Source organism: Engraulis encrasicolus, chromosome 16 (assembly GCF_034702125.1).
Source record: "Engraulis encrasicolus isolate BLACKSEA-1 chromosome 16, IST_EnEncr_1.0, whole genome shotgun sequence".
Classification (NCBI taxonomy): domain Eukaryota; kingdom Metazoa; phylum Chordata; class Actinopteri; order Clupeiformes; family Engraulidae; genus Engraulis; species Engraulis encrasicolus.
In genome coordinates this window covers 52,441,558-52,459,014 of record NC_085872.1, presented here as the reverse complement: position 1 = coordinate 52,459,014, position 17,457 = coordinate 52,441,558, and the positions used below count along the sequence as shown (strand labels likewise).

The 17,457-nt window shown below is 46.2% G+C and overlaps 1 protein-coding gene across 1 annotated transcript in view; it reads right to left on the bottom strand.

Moving 5' to 3' along the window:
- The window catches only part of LOC134466164 (potassium/sodium hyperpolarization-activated cyclic nucleotide-gated channel 2-like), a 96,438-nt gene that overhangs the window by 658 nt on the left and 78,323 nt on the right, over positions 1–17,457 (bottom strand). The window contains exons 13-22 of the mRNA XM_063220060.1: positions 15,911–15,980; positions 14,790–14,930; positions 11,993–12,182; positions 10,625–10,726; positions 8,849–8,937; positions 7,308–7,469; positions 6,956–7,063; positions 5,272–5,379; positions 3,780–3,844; positions 2,537–2,680 (exon numbers count right to left, since the gene is read on the bottom strand). Of these exons, the coding sequence (XP_063076130.1) occupies positions 2,537–2,680; positions 3,780–3,844; positions 5,272–5,379; positions 6,956–7,063; positions 7,308–7,469; positions 8,849–8,937; positions 10,625–10,726; positions 11,993–12,182; positions 14,790–14,930; positions 15,911–15,980 (1,179 nt within the window). The remainder of the gene's footprint in view (positions 1–2,536; positions 2,681–3,779; positions 3,845–5,271; positions 5,380–6,955; positions 7,064–7,307; positions 7,470–8,848; positions 8,938–10,624; positions 10,727–11,992; positions 12,183–14,789; positions 14,931–15,910; positions 15,981–17,457) is intronic.

Below are 17,457 nucleotides of genomic sequence, written 5' to 3'. Positions count from 1 at the left end.
CTTCCTCCAGCCAGAAAGAGTTTACTTCGCTGGAGGTAAGTTCAGTGGTATAATGCTTCGTGTGTTCATCCATAAATGCAATATTATACATGTGTGCATACTAAGGTTTGCAATCAAAAATGTTGTTGAGAGTAGTACTGCTACATGATTATGAGATCGCAAATGATTTTGCATTAATATTGAAAAGGTATTTTGAAATGATAATTTCTGACCACGCTATGAACCTGCTAGTCAGTTCGCTGCTAGTCTGAACCACGCATTCTTTGTTATCCGTGGTCAGTAAGCTAACTGTATCTTTATCCTTTTGTGTACAGATATGAATGTACAACCGCAGCTGCATGATGTTGTTCGCATTTAATGTTTCACCAGGTAGGCTTTGTTTTGCTACTCGATGTCGTTCTCGTAATGTGTATTTACTCACCAATGGAATACTGTAATGGAATGTCCCGTTTAATGAGGGAATGTTATGGTAGAATGTTGTCCATGATAATATGTATGTAAAAGACAATGGCTCCATGTCTCGTGCTGACAATTCACTATACGATCACATACAGCAGGAAAGAGTTTACTTCGCTGGAGATATGAATGTACAACCGCAGCTGCATGATGTTGTTCGCATTTAATGTTTCACCAGAATAAATGCGAGTTGGAGCCAACCTTTGTCGCCTTTCCTTGCCTTCGACCTGCCGCCGAATGCGGTCTGTTACACAAGCACTGTGTGGTGCGTCTCAAACTCCACCCTTGTGTGTCAGGGTACTCAATTAAACAACGTCAGCGTCTCTGAGCCATACTGCAAGCAGAGCGGGCAGCGTACAACTAGAACGAGTGTGCTTGAAGTACAGAAGTATACTGATTGGGACGCTCCTGTTCTGCAGTAACCAAACTTTCGTTGCCTAGCAACAACAGGACTCGCCGCCACCGCGAGCTAGTTCAACTTCAGTGCAGCAGAGCCAGGCAAGGTAAGCTTCCTGACAACAAACTTTTAATGTAGTTCTAGCTTTAACCTGCTTTCATTTTGTCTCTGAGCATTGAAGGATTTTAACTGTATACATTGCAAACACGTCTTATCAGCCGTGTTTGTGCTGAAATGGCATAGCCTACAGAGGTACACGGAAACCACTAGTTCTAGCTAGCTCTGCCCACCATGTTTTCAATGACTGAAGCTAGGTGCTAGCTAGAGTTTGCCTTTGTAAATCAGCAACGATGTCAGCCTGAGGAAGATTTACAACGTGCATTTAACATGGTAGTTCTACTGCATTTCAAAAGCAAATTTAGCGATGGTGAATTGATAACATTTAAAAAAACGTGGTGAAACCGGTCTTGCAGTTGACTTCTCTGTTTGTTTGTTTGTGTTCACAGGACTTCCTCTGGATGGTGGCAGATTGGCAACCTCACATCAGTGAACATGAATCTCATAACTGATTGGAAAAATAAATAAAGTTTTGCACACAATGTGTTTGTCTGTGTACTTGAATCACTTCATAGTAGGCTAGTCTATATTGTATTAAAAATGATAATAACTAAGTAATTGAGTGGAAATAAGAAATAAGACATTTTAAGACCATGAAAATATGTAATTTCCATAAAATTGAGTGGAATAGGTGATAATGCATTTTACGGCCCTGATTCTATCTTATTTCCATATAACTACTCAATTGTTTACAAGGTAATTAAGCAGAAATAATACAAGGATGCTTGGGTGGTCGTTTCTATGCAATAACATAGGAAGAGGAAATATTGCACATTACGGCCCTGATGTAGCCTAATTAGTATGAAACTACTTCGGCTGATACCGTTTAGTTACTGGCATACCTACCACCTAACCACTATGATGACACAGTAGCTGTTTCCATTAGCCTAACTAGAAACTACAGCATAATTGCAATGGAAACTGTATGGTTATTTTTGCTGTTATTAATGAGAAATTATAGTGTAATTGCACTGGAAACCATATGGTTATTTTGCTGTTATTACTAATGACAAGCAGTTATTACCATAAAATTAAAATTGAAACTGAAATTACTGGGAAATTAGTATGAAATTAACACCTTATTAGCGATCCGTAAAGTAAAGTGTTACCGAAGACCCTATGTTACGTCAAAGTATTGTAGTACAATGGCAGTTAACTTTTCAATGTCTGTTACAGTGTGCCACAGGAGGCATGGCGGGCATCATTGAGCTCAATCGTGACGTCACATCTAGACGCAGTCTGCACAGCAGGCATGCTCAGTGTTATGATGCATTCTGGGTAGAAAATTCGGCAACACTTTCGATGAAGTCCATATCTATAGCGCATTAGTGCAATTCTCCCAGTCACTATGGATACTTAAACGTTTATTTTATTTTGTTTGATTTAGTAATGTTTGGGATCTGAACTCAATCTGTTAAAATCCCATTGAAAGGCATTATAAGACGTGGCTTATAATGGAACTACATAAGTGGCCTCTGCAGGTAGCCCAGTGTGTAGTCCTTTCTCCCATTGAGACCCATTCTGAAACATGGCTGTTGAACTACAAAAATGGGAGAAGAGACGTACCTGCTGCTGCTGCTGCTGGCCAAGAGACTGTTGCGATCCGGACTTCAATTTCGTCGCCAGGCCAACCAAACTTGTGCCACTCGTCGCCGGGGAAACCATTGTTGGACTCCCCACAGCCCCGCTCCCGGCCACACCCACCACCACCTGCTGAGAGAGAGAGAGAGAGAGAGAGAGAGAGAGAGAGAGAGAGAGAGAGAGAGAGAGAGAGAGAGAGAGAGAGAGACTATTTACCAGAGGTTCAAACTTGTGACTGACTTGGACTTGAATCAGACACGAGTCACAAATGACTTGACTTGGCAATATTAGGAACGACTTGTGACTTGACTCGGACTTGTACGCAATAGACTTGAGACTAGACTTGACTTTACTGTTTTAGCCTGCAATGGCTTGCAATAGCATGACGAGTTTGAATATATTCCATTGATTGCATTTGTAAGTGACAAAATTACATGAAAATGAAATGATTGACCCTTACCCAGTGCCAGTAGGACTACTATTTTTGTTTAGAACATGACTGCCAAAGGGGGACATACGCTGTGTGGAGAGGTAATAAATTTATGACCAAAAGTAATTGTCAATATTGCGCATAGAATACAATAAGGCTTGCTAAGGACTTGGAAATGAGACTTGTTCTTGACTTGGCTTGGGTACGACTGGGCAGAGATGGGACCAAGTCACTCATTTGCAAGTCACAGGTAAGTCCTTCCAATCAAGTCCGAGTCAAGTCACAAGTTGAGAGACATTTGACCAGGTCAAGTCCAAGTCCTGTTGTGATATCCATATGGAGCCTGGACCAACATGGCTGCCAAATAGTGATCTCCACATGGAGCCTGGACCAACATGGCTGCCAAATAGTGATCTCCACATGGAGCCTGGACCAACATGGCTGCCAAATAGTGATCTCCATATACATGGATTCTAAAATGTATTTATAACCTGACTGCGCGAAACTAACTGCGCACAACTCAACCTCTGATTGTTGGAAACCGCTGTCGGTCAAAAAATTAGCTCACGTGGTTGGCTGCCAGTGTCTTGCCCCTCCTCATAACACCGTGTTGATAAACATTCGAAATCCATGTATTGGCCTGGACCAACATGGCTGCCATGTAGTGATATACATATGGAGCCTGGACCAACATGGCTGCCATATAGTGATCTCCATATTGGCCTGGACCAACATGGCGGCCATATAGTGATCTCCATATTGGCCTGGACCAACATGGTAACTTTCAAAGCGTCTCACCTGCTGCTGCACCAAGGAGACCTGCGATCCGGACTTGAGCGACACCACGGTGGGGCTTCCTGCTCCTGAAACAGACACATAGACATAGTGGGGTGGATCGGCACTGCCCTCTAGTGGTGTGGATCGGCACTGCCCTCACGCATAGACATAGTGGGGTAAATCGGCACTGCCCTCACGCATAGACATAGTGGGGTAAATCGGCACTGCCCTCACGCATAGACATAGTGGGATGGATCGGCACTGCCCTCACGCATAGACATAGTGGGGTGGATCGGCACTGCCCTCACGCATAGACATAGTGGGGTGGATCGGCACTGCCCTCACGATGCGATTCGATCACGATTCGGGAGGTTGCGATGCGATTCGATTCAATTCTACAATGCATTGCAATGCATTACATTTCTACTGAAAGCAAAGCTAATGTTTAATCAGTCATGATGAGGCAATGCAAGAAGTCAGATACTGAGCAACAATTTATTGGCTGTTTTCTGTATCAGTATGTATCAGTCTTGCAATGTTTTGAAGTGCTTTTACTTGATTCAACATTCATTTGCTCTCAAAATATCCACGGAAGTAATTGAAACTTTAAAAAATTGCCGGATCGATTCTGGAACTTGCCGGATCGATTCTGGATCGTCCATGCCCGGCATTGCATCGCCGAATCGATCATTGTTGACACCACTACACAGACATTTTAGTAGTTCAGCACTGGCCCACATAGGCAAGGTCCAGTAACTACATTTTTTTTACAAAATTGAGTTTAGACTGAAAATGGTCCTCATTACCCCTCGTTTATCTTGTGACAAAGCCTTATGGTCCACATGTGTCCCGTTTTAGAGAAATAATAACTAGGGGTGTAAAGATAACGATTTGGATCGGCTATCGTTATGCAACATTGAATCGCACCAAATCGACATTGAAGCGCACCGAATCGCTAAATATTTTTCATGAATCGTCCCTAAATCGAATCGTAGCCTGTGAATTGATGAGGTCAATCGGAAAGCTTATAATGAGAACTGCTCTACCATGATGTAGTTTAAAAATCTATCAATCTATCAATCTATCTATCTATCTATCTATCTATCTATCTATCTATCTATCTAATAAGGCTGTAAAGTTAACCGACTTTGGATCGGTTATCACTATGCAACATTGAATCGCACCGAATCGCTAAATATTTTTCATGAATCGATCTTGAATCGAATCGTAGCCTGTGAATCGAGATTGAATTGGATCGTTTTGTGGGTATAAGATTCACACCCCTAGAAATAACCATGTAAAATTTGCAGTAACTACAATATCCAACCTAATACCACTGAAGTCATTTTTTCAGCTTCAATGTTAGCGTAGTTACTGCTGTTTGCCTTTCTAGTATTCTGTGGGTATTATACAGCCTTAGAATGATGTGAGCGCTTCACTTTGAATGAGAGTGGAGATGAGAATGAGATGAGTCTTACAATGGCTTTCAGGAGAAAAGACTACAAGGGCGTACCTGCTGTCGCTCTGCCTCCATCTCCCATGATCCCTTGCTGCTGGACCAGGGACAGCTGCGATCCCGATTTCAGCTTCAGTGCAGCAGGCGAAACCACCGTCGGACTTCCTGCAGACAAAGGCATTAAGTGCATTCGAGTAGTCGTCAACGCATGCATGCGCATTTAGACAGTAATGCACTCTGGATGAAAATGCTGCATGATGGTTAGATTTCCTGTCAAACTTCGAACTTGTTGTCACGATGTGGGTGTATTAAATACAGCGCATTTACAGTCGGCCACAAATATGAACGAGACGATGAGCTCGCACCGGTTTGCTCTACTAACACACCACGTGTGAGGAGTGGGGGGACAGGCAGTGAGGAGGAGCTGAAGTGGGGACCTGCGCAAACTTGTGTAGAGGTGTGAGACAAGACCCATATACACACGTGAGTGAGTTGTTAACCAACCAGTTCATGGACGCGTGACCTTGGAGGCAGTCCGCAGACGAGCGTTGAAGGGCATAAGCAACTGCAGAGGTTGCAAGATCTGACTGCAGTCGCATTCATCCCGCGATAGTTTGACACCATGTGACATGTCACCTCGTCAACGCAACATCGACGAAATTTCGAAGTTTGATAGGAAATCTAACCGTCATGCAGCATTTTCATCCATTGCATTGCTGTCTAAATGCGCATGCATACGTTGACAACATCTCGATCACACCTACTCATTCTTGTGGTGCAATAACTGTAGCTTGTCAGTCTGGCGAGAGCTGAGAGGAATTCATCTCCATTGAGGGTGGAAGATGGTAAAATTGTGCTTTATTAGCCGGACTGTTACGATATGGTGTTGCAAAAGCATACAAATAACAAGACAAAAGTGTGAACATTGTTACCATAGCCAATCAGTAACGGACTTTGCGGGTGAGCTCTGCGTCACCACTCACACAACTGTTTGCTGATTGGCTGAACAGAGAGCGAACCGAGCTAGGAGGGTTTTGGGGAACCGAGCTAGGAGGGTTTTGGGGAACCGAGCTAGGAGGGTTTTGGGGAACCGAGCTAGGAGGGTTTTGTGATGAAGCAGTGATGCTTTTTCTATGCAGCGCACACTTTGCCAGTTTAATGCCAGAGTTTTCTAACCAGAATGCATCATAATTTTGCATTGCGTTCTGCACGGTCAGCACAGCACTGCTTCCAGGGCTCTAAATTAACACACGCCAACACGTCAAATGCGCGTGAAAAATCATTTTGGCTGGTAGAAAAAATCATCCACTAGCCAAATTGGCCGGTAGCGCGCGCCCGACTGAACATTAAACAGCTGCCCGCACAGATCTGTAGCTGCCGTCTGATGAACGTCAAAACGTCGCATACATTACCCATGAACAGTAGTCCTACCGTCATGATGTAGCCCACACCCATTGGCTGACCGTTAATCACAATAAGGCAGCCTCACATCCATTGGCTGCGTGTTTGATACCCACGCATTGGAACTAGTGTTGATAAAATATTTTCAATGAGCGGACTAGCGTGAATTACTTCGGTTTTGTAGGTTTTGGTCAGGTGAAAAAGAATGTGGCCGTGGTTAAAGCAAGGTTATGTGTCGATAAATGCAAGTAATAATAGCGTAACTGCTGTGACGGTGAAATAGAGTATTGGTGGAGCGAAAACGGCGTGAGTGAGTGGAGAAAATACTACAAATGAGTACCTGCCGCCGCTCTGCCTCCATCTCCCATGATCCCTTGCTGCTGGACCAGGGACAGCTGCGATCCCGACTTCAGCTTCAGTGCAGCAGGCGAAACCACCGTCGGACTTCCTGCAGACATGTTTTAGCAAGAGGAGAGAGAATGGGGCGTCTAAGTCACACCATTATACTTCATGACCGGAGCCTTAACTCAACAGGACACAAGTCACTCATTTTCGCCAGAAAAAAAACGTTATTTTAGTTTTTGAGTGAGACTAGCCAATAGATCACAATGTGCACCATAGCCAAAAGTGACTGCTAGTCTACCTGAGGAGGCCATGTTTGTAGTCCAATCACCACATCTTATAATGAGTACCTGCTGCCTGCTGCACCAGTGAGAGCTGCGAGCCGGACTTGAGCCTCAGGCTGCCGCCGTGCGAAGAGGCCACCGTGGGACTTCCTGCCACAACTCCTCCCATGATGCCTTGCTGCTGCTGCTGCTGCTGGACGAGTGAAAGCTGTGACCCCGACCTCACCCCTAGGGAAAAGTCAAAGGTCAAAGGTGAAATACCACTTGAGAAAGGGTATCAAAATAATTTTGAAAGGAAAAAAAAAAGCAGCTCATAATCCGATAACAAATTCCCATCTGCTGCTAGTTTGAATTGGGTCTGGATATGCACCATTAGCCACATACCGAATTAGGGGACACGTGATTACTGATCATTACCTTCGCCAAAGAGGTTATGTCAAAAATACTGAATCAAACCAAGATATCGCAAAACACGGCCACTCAATGCAAAAGCGTGTGCTCAAGTTGGGTCTCCTAAGGGGCCGTTGTCCCCTACTTCTTCTTCTCTTTTTGAGGTGTTTGCGCAAGACGTGCGCTACCGCCATCTACAGCGCTAAGGGGACTTAAGGGGACTTCATTGATTCTCAACCTCAGGACTCCGAAGGTCTCCTAACCGAAGGTCTCCTAAAGGGAAGTTCACCTGACATAAAGTGGATACCGGAAAAGAAACAAAATGACGCTTCTTGTTAGATCCATGTTCTTTGGTTATGTTTTCGGTCGCATTTGTCTGTCTGTCTGTCTACCAAATTGTTTGTCAGCATGAAAACTCAAAAAGTTATGAACTAATTTTGATGAAATTTTGTGGAGTTGATTGATTACATTTTGGTGGTCACGATCATGTCCGGATCCAGGAATCTTTTAAAAGATTCTTCAACATTGCGGGGAACTTGAAAAAAATCAAGGTGTAACATAGTCAAACCTTTTATCAAACAGCTTCCTTAGTGGAGGTCTGCACTCAAGATTCTTTTTATTGGTCCCAAAAGAAATGTGTCTTTGACATACATAGCTGCCGCATAACGCAACACTGATACACATGACCCCAAAAAAACAAAAACAAAAACAATAAAACATCATATATCGGTCTGATATCGGGCCAATACTTTGATTTTATCGGTATCGCCGATATGCGTGTGGTTTTGGCCGATACGCTATATTTATTATTTTATGTCATTCGTGTTTTCTTAAAAGCACCAAGAGACTTTATTTTTTTATTACTTGATTGTTAGACATTACTTGATTGTTAGAGTGGGTGTTACAAGTTCTACCTCAATTTGATATTGTTAAAGGAATGTTTATTTTTAATTTGAGACGTGGAATATTTGTCATTTTTAAAGCTTTTTTTTTAACCCATATCGGCCCCAAATATCGGGTATCGGAAATCGGGTATCGGTCAAGGGTGATGAAAAAAAAATCGGTATCGCATCGGCCATTAAAAAACCTGTATCGGTCGACCCCTACACACGACCCCAAAAAACAAAAACAAAAACAAGAAAACATCAACATACTCTCTGAGTGCATTTCTAGTTGTTTTGTTTTTATGGTAATCTCCTCTACTACCCTCTACTCACCTCCGACGCAGTGGAAGCTTCTGGAGCCTGTGGGTGCGGCGAGCGGGCTTTGTACGGGCGGGGAGGAGGGCAGGCCGAACGCCATCGGACTCTGGAGCGAGGACAGCGTGCCGGCTGCAGCCGACGCCAACGCAGCGGCTCCTAAAGGGGATCATGGTGTTTTGTAGTCTTTTATTCCATTGAAACACATTACAAAACACGGCTATAAAACTACGAAAAATGCATTTCGTTACTTAGACATGGCATTGTGTCTGTGATGGGGCATGGGCAAGAGGGAGGCCACGCACGCACGCACACACACACACACACACACACACACACACACACACACACACACACACACACACACACACACACACACACTCTTCGAACGTTATCACACGATAGAATGGGCGATATTAGTTGGTAGAGGTCCCATAGGAATGGGAAAGTAGGCGCCTACTCTACCTTCCAGGAGGCTCGAGAGGTCGAAAGTCGTTATCAACCATTCGGATGGCTTTGCCTAAAAGACTTCAAAATGTAGTGACATGATCAGTGGTGATAAATGGCGGCGCTCGCATGAGCAGCGACCTGAGAGTACTTGTATTCTTAAACACAATTTCGTTGTCAAAACTCGTTTTGGTCAATGACAAATAAAAGCTCTTGATTCTTGATTCTTGATTGTTTAATTGAAACGTGCTAGCGCTAATTTATTGCAAACAAACTAAATATATTGGCCATTCTTGCATAGAGTTGAAAAAGGTAGGTTTCATGGCTGATGAAGATCCAGCGTGATCGAAACGTTGCTTTTTAAATAATAAATGTTATTTTTGGAGCTGATCGGCAGTGTGCAGACCTACCTTTTTCAACTGTCTGACTTTTTTGTCTGGCACCTGCAAGAAGTGTTTTTGGATGTGCGCACCCTACCCAAAACTACAACAGCACGTTTCAATTAAACAGTAAAACACACCACTGTGCATGTCTACCGGTACTATCCCGACATTTTGAAGGTTTTGATTTTGAGGTTCAGCAGCATCATGGGTAAGTAAGGAAGTAACGGTTTACCATTATAAGCCGTTATAAAACACGGCTGTGAAACTACAAAAATGGCTGTTACCAAAAAAAAGAAAACTATGAAATTGGCAAGGGAATAGGCCAACTTGGCCCCCATGGCCACAACCCAAACCAGCCTTCAAAACGCAATTATTTGAGTTCATGAGTTGCTACCATTGATTGTGGTTGCTACACAAATGACTGTGGTTGTGTAGGCCTACCTACTGTTTGGTAAATTCAATATTCAAAATTACGCTTTTGGGCTTTCAGTCATGACTGATGGGTAGTAACTAGAGATGTACAGGATCCAAGATCCGGTTCCGGATCCGGCAGGATAATAGGTTTTTTCAGACTATCCGGATCCGGTAGGATCTTAAGCAGTGGATCCTGTAACCTAAAAATCAGGATCTGGGGCATCTCTAATTTTTACGTAGCCTAGGCTTTTCAGTCAGTCTTTCAGACTCCAAATTGCTGCATGGAGTGAAAGCCCTTTGGAAGCGGCCGTTGAAGGCAGGGTGGCAGTAAGCCAATGAGTCTTAAAAATAGTTTGCGACAACGTAATAAAAAGGGCCCACGTGTGCGAGTTGGCTATGTGTTTCAACCCTTTCTTAGGATCCGGTTCCGGTTCCGGATCCGGCAGGATCTTAAACAGTGGATCCGGTATCCGGCAGGATCCTAAAAATTAGGATCCGGTGCATCTCTGGTAGTAACCTCTGAATAGCAAATGTGTTACCTAGAGGAGGCATGGTGCCCGCCAGCGGGGAGAGGGCGGCCACGGGAGGACTGTTGACGTTCTGGAGGACCTGGAAGCGGCGAACCATACGAGGAGACTGGAGAGACGGAGGACTGTGGAGAGAGAAGAAGAGGAGGAGGTGAGGAGAGGAGAGGAGAGGAGAGGAGAGGAGAGGAGAGGAGAGGAGAGGGAGAGAGGAGAGGAGAAGATGAGGACATGAGGAGAGAAGAGGAGGAGAGAGGGAGAGGGAAGAGGAGGAGGTGGGGAGAAGGAGGATAGGTGAGGGGAGGAGAGGAGAGCTGGGGAGAGGAGAGGAGAACCAAGGGGAGGAGAGAAGAGGAGAGGAGAGAAGAACCAAGGAGAGTAGAGGAGAGGAGAGGAGAGGAGGAGAGAGGACAGGAGAGGAGAGGAGAAAAGAAGAGCAGAGGAGAGGGAGAGAAGAGAGGAGAAGAGGAGGAGGTGAGGAGAAGAGAGGAGAGGAGAGGAGAGGGGAGAGGAGAGGAGAGGGGAGGAAAAGAGAGGAAAAGATGAGGACATGAGGAGATGGAGAGAGGAGGAGAGGAGAGAGGACAGGAGAGGAGAGGAGAGAAGAGGGAGAGGGAGAGAGTAGGGGAGAGGAGAGGAGAGGGGAGGGGAGGGGAGAGGAGAAGAGAGGAGAGGAGGGGAGAGGAGAGGAAAAGATGAGGACATGAGGAGAGAAGAGGAGGAGAGGAGAGGAGAGGGGAGGGGAGGAGAGGGGAGGAGAGGGGAGAGGAGAGGAGAGGGTAGGAGAGGAGAGGAGAGGAGAAGAGAGGAGAGGAGAGGGGAGAGGAGAGGAGAGGAGATGAGAGGAGATGAGAGGAGAGGAGAGGAGAGGAGAGGAGAGGAGAGGAGGTAAGGAGGAGAGGAGAGGAGATGAGAGGAGTGGAAAGGGGTGGGGAGCGGAGAGGAGGGAAGGAGAGGAGAGGGTAGGAGAGGAGAGGAGAGGAGAGAAGAGGAGGGGAGAGGAGAGGAGAGGAGAGGGGAGGGGAGGGGAGGAGAGGAGAGGAGAGGAGAGGTGAGGAGAGGAGAGGAGAGGAGAGGAGAGGGGAGGGGAGGGGAGGAGAGGAGAGGAGAGGAGAGAAGAGGAGAGGAGAGGAGAGGAGGAGTGGGGAGAGGAGAGGAGGGGAGAGGAGAGGAGAGGNGAGGAGAGGGGAGGGGAGGGATGGATAAGGAGAAGAGAAGAGAAAAGAAGAGAAGATGAGATGAGATGAGGAGAGAGAATCACAGGGGAAGACTGAGCACAATTGTCAACTTCAGGTAGCCTAGTGTGTAGTCTTTTATCCAATTTAAACCCATTATAAAGCATGTCTATTGAACTGCAAAAATGGCTGCCCCTTCACATGGCACACATAACTCACCCGGCGAGAGGGCTGCCCATGGTGGCGAGAGGGCTGCCCATGGTGGGGCAGAAGCTCATGGCCACCGCTTGCTGCAGACTGGCGATGGCTGAACCGCCCGCCCCGGGGGGCCCTCCTCCCATGCCGCCTAGGGCCCCGAACATCGACATGGCACGCGGCCGGGCCCGCAAGTCCACCAGCTTCACCATCTCTGGAGAGGAGAGAGAGAGTCAGAGGGCCAATTGTAGTCTTTTTTCCCATTGACATCCATGATAAAACGCAACTATTGAACTACAAAGATGGCTGTAAGTAGACCAGCTTCACCATCTCTGGAGAGGAGAGAGAGAGAGTCAGGGGGCCAATTGTAGTCAGAGAGCCATTTGTAGTCTTTTCTCCCATTGACATCCATGATAAAACACAACTATTGAACTACAAAGATGGCTGCCTAGGGGCCCCGAACAGCGACATGGCGCGCGGCCAGGCCTGTAAGTTGACCAGCTTCACCCATCTCTGGGGAGGATAGAAAAATGGCTGGTAAGCAAAAAAGTTAGTGTCAAGCACTGGTGTGTGTGTGTGTGTGTGTGTGTGTGTGTGTGTGTGTGTGTGTGTGTGTGTGTGTGTGTGTGTGTGTGTGTGTGTGTGTGTGCGCGTGTGTGTCTTAGAGGATGAGAACCCAGAAGGTAACGAGAGTTTCCTGTCTAATATGCCGACTCCTCCTTGTGGCCTCGTGATGACGTCACCGACATCAGCATTGTATTTCAATATCTCACAAAAGCTCAATTCTAATGTCATTTTCTCATTTGCAATCGGGATGGTGAATGAAGAATAGTCCTCCAAATGTTGTTTTGGCTCCTAGGCCGACAGCAGGGGACGTCAGATCAGAAGAGCACATCGCTCCTGTCCTGCATCAACTTCACTGGCTTCCTATAACACAATGCATACACTTCAAAAAATGGAATTTGAAAACGGCAGCCATGGAGAAGTGACAGGAGAGTACACGGGATCCCCCTTTACAGTAACACCACCGGGATCCCCCTTTACAGTAACACCACCGGGATCCCCCTTTACAGTAACACCACCGGGATCCCCCTTTACAGTAACACCACCGGGATCCCCCTTTACAGTAACACCACCGGGATCCCCCTTTACAGTAACAGGATTAAGGAGAGTACACGGGATCCCCCTTTACAGTAACACCACCGGGATCCCCCTTTACAGTAACACCACCGTTTTAAATGAGTTGGGTTGTTGATATTAGATTTCTTTGGCACTATTGCATTGGCTGTAACAGAGTGGTGCCCATCTGGTGTCCTCACACGGAGGGCCCATGTGCTGTGGTTCTGACAGTGGAGACAGTGGAGAGGCTCAAAATGGGGGCGCGTACCTATGTTCCCTGGGTCCTATGTTCCCCGGGTCCTATGTTCCTCTGTTCCTATGTTCCCCAGGTCCTATGTTCCCCGGCTCCTATGTTCCCCAGGTCCTATGTTCCCCGGGTCCTATGTTCCTCTGTTCCTATGTTCCCCGGGTCCTATGTTCCTCTGTTCCTATGTTCCCCATGTCCTATGTTCCCCATGTCCTATGTTCCCCATGTCCTATGTTCCCCAGGTCCTATGTTCCCCAGGCACCCACGTGATGGTTCCCAGTTTGCTGGCTGGCAGTTCTGGGTGCCTTTGGCAATGTCCTGCAAGTCTCATTCTCCTTACAGCAATCTTCTCACTCACCCTTGGTATTCCCTCATATAGGATTTCCATGCCTTTTTCAAGTGCTAGTTTGAACTGTCTGTAGCAGGCAATGATAAAGATAAACTGAGCGAAGTCATGGAAAGATGATGGCTCCTATTGGTTTGGGAACCTTTCTGTGAAATTGAAAGCTGAACTACAAACTCTCATTGAGAGAGCGGGAAAAATAATGGACATGCCCCCTCACACATCACTGCAGGCCTTATTTGACGAAACAGTAAAAAGACAGGGTCTGAAGATCATAGAGGATGATGAAGATATTTTGCATGGGGAATATGAGATACTGCCCTCAGGAAGAAGATACAGGCTACCCAACTGTAATACTAATAGGTTAAAATGTTCAATGGTCCCTTGGTCAATTAAGCTACTAAACAGCAGGTGTTAATGGTGTGCATGTGTGTGCGTGTATGTGTGTGTGTGTGTGTGTGGGGGGGGTGTTTACTTTTATGTAGCATTCATGCAGTATACTTTTTATCTTCTGTATTTTATTTTATTTTTTTCTGAGCAATAGCTCTAGGTCAGATTATTTGCAATATCTAGGTTTTTATATGCCTTTGGATGACTCAGGGCCAAAACTGGAATGTTGTGTGTAACACTAACAATGGTTGTGAAGTGAAAGCCCACCTGGGAAACTCCATCTCCCGTTGTCATTGTGACACAGCACTCCACAGCACACAAGTGTTCACTGTACACAACGGAATTGCATTTATGCTTCACCCGTGCAAGGGGGCAGCCCTCAGTGGCGCCCCAAGGGAGCAGTGCGGCGGGACGGTACCATGCTCAGGGTACCTCAGTCATGGAGGAGGATGGGGGAGAGCACTGGTTAATTACTCCCCCCATCAACCTGGCGGGTCGGGAGTCGAACCGGCAACCTTTGGGATACAAGTCTGACGCTCTAACCGCATAGTTACCCATGAGTGGTTGGGGGAGTAAGTAAATCATAGTGTGCCTACCAAACCTTAACCTATGCCCTTGCTGTAAATTACTGTAAGTCGCCTTGGATAAAATTGTCAGCTAAGTGCAATGAAATGTAATGTAATAGTAGTAGTGTTTGTGAAATATGATTTGTGATTTCGTACCTCGGTCGATCTTGACTATTTCCTGGATCAGGTCGTTCTCCAGGGGGTTCAACATTGCTGTACTTCCGCCTCCTCCACTTCCTCCACTGCCACCCGGTTGGTCGTTCTGCACCTTGTGGATCAGGATGGAGTTCTTCTTGCCTGGAGCGAGGAAGAGGGAGCCATTTTGTAGTCTTTTATCCCATGGAATCCCATTGTAAGACACAGCTATTGAACTACAGATGTTTATAAGTAAATATTCATGAGACGATCAGATTTGGCAATAGGCAGCACAGTTTCAATGAGCAGCAGAGTTGCAATACCTACTCTGGCCTCCATCCTACACAGTGCAATACCTCCTCTGGCCACCATCCTACACAGTGCAGTACCTACTCTGGCCACCATCCTACACAGTGCAGTACCTACTCTGGCCACCATCCTACACAGTGCAGTACCTACACAGTGCAATACCTACTCTGGCCACCATCCTACACAGTGCAGTACCTACTCTGGCCACCATCCTACACAGTGCAGTACCTACTCTGGCCACCATCCTACACAGTGCAGTACCTACTCTGGCCACCACCCTACACAGTGCAATACCTCCTCTGGCCACCATCCTACACAGTGCAGTACCTACTCTGGCCACCATCCTGCACAGTGCAATACCTACTCTGGCCACCATCCTACACAGTGCAATACCTACTCTGGCCACCATCCTGCACAGTGCAGTACCTACTCTGGCCACCACCCTACACAGTGCAGTACCTACTCTGGCCTCCATCCTACACAGTGCAGTACCTACTCTGGCCACCACCCTACACAGTGCAATACCTACTGTGGCCTCCATCCTACACAGTGCAATACCTACTCTGGCCACCATCCTACACAGTGCAGTACCTACTCTGGCCACCACCCTACACAGTGCAGTACCTACTCTGGCCACCATCCTACACAGTGCAATACCTACTCTGGCCACCATCCTGCACAGTGCAGTACCTACTCTGGCCACCATCCTGCATAGTGCAGTACCTACTCTGGCCACCACCCTACACAGTACTGGACATGTTTCCTTTCGCTACTGGACATGTTTCCTGTCGCTACTGGGCACGTTTCCTGTCGCTCCAGGGCATGTTTCTTACCGAGCCGGTTTAGTCTGTCGATGGCCACCGTCTCGAAGGCGCGCCTCATCATGGGGTATTCCTCCAGCACCTGCATAAAACAGACACAAAGAGGCCATTTTTGTAGTTCAATAGCCATGTCTTACAATTGGTTCTAATGGGAGAAAAGACTACACACTAGGCTACCTGAAGAGGCCATTTTTGTAGTTCAATCGATACTCCTCCACCACCTCGAACAAACCCCCACATTGAAGGACAAGATTGTTTGTTTGCATGTTCACTATTTTCCATTGATTAAATATGATAGGGTAGCACTTATACCGTGAATTTTGGTAAAATGTACACTTCAGGAAGACAAGCGTGTAGTCTTTTCACCGATTTAAACCCCATTCTAATGGCTCGTTCAAAATGTTGAGAATCCCAAGAAAGCCGACCTAAAACTCGGGGAAAGTGGGCGTGAACATTTGGTGACGCAATGTCAGATCGATAATTTTCGAGGCTGGTCTCAGGCGGAAGTATATAACAACGAGTTCCCGAGCTAATGTTTTGTGTGACGACACACGCATCATCAACATGGCACCCATGCATGCAACTGGAATGTAAACGGTATCATAAATGTTCAATACTTCAAAAGAAAGAAGGACCCCCTCGAAAACGAGATATCCTATCTCAAGGGGCTATCCCCCTAAACAAATAAATTGAAATTGAAAGAAGTCTAGAAAGTGTGCGGTAGACTTCTTTCTTTTGAAGTATTGAACATTCCTGCGTTTACCAGCACCCAATAGCTGTCCATTGAACTTTGAACTGTTGAGTATCATAAATGCTAAAATGTCCTCTTGTAATCACGATCAACAACACCAGTTAATGTCATTCAATTGCAGATGCATATATGTCAGTAATGCTGGTCTCTGACTGTTTAATTTAGCTTACTTAAGCTAAAATGATATGTCGTGGATGTGGAGGCTCAAGGGGTGGTGAAAAAAGAAAAGAGGACCAAAACAAACCATGCACGATTCCCGATTGTTCCAGGATCTGTCGTTCATGCGCCAAACTCCAGAACTCGGTTGTCACGTGAGCAGTGTCGTCAGCTGTCTGTGAGGGCACTCGTGGTTATAGAGGCTGTTCCAATCTTCGTACTGTCCGCCCTTCCCGCACTGTGTTTGGGTACGCAGGGTAGTTCCATTTCTAATCGCGGCGGTGAAGTGTACTGTAAACTACCCGGATAACGCCCTCAAACCGGCCATTTTTTGAAGTGTGGAGTTATGTACACTTTTCGCACTCAACGGCCGCCATGTTTGTTACGTAGTTTCCTCTCTGGTTGAGTGTCAGATTGGTCAAACTGCCGAATCTCTGTGATGACAGCATAGCTTTGATTCCAAAGACAATAGCCATGTGTATAAGAGAAAGGGGTAACTTTTAAAACTTGTCAACACAAGGAACAGTGTCTTCCGTGATGAATTGTATATTGACGGTTGGTAAACTCTGATGACACGCGACAACGCGGTCATTTCCGTGAAGTGTATCAGACAGAACGTGAATTGGACCTGCACTTCACCCTCAAATTTAGC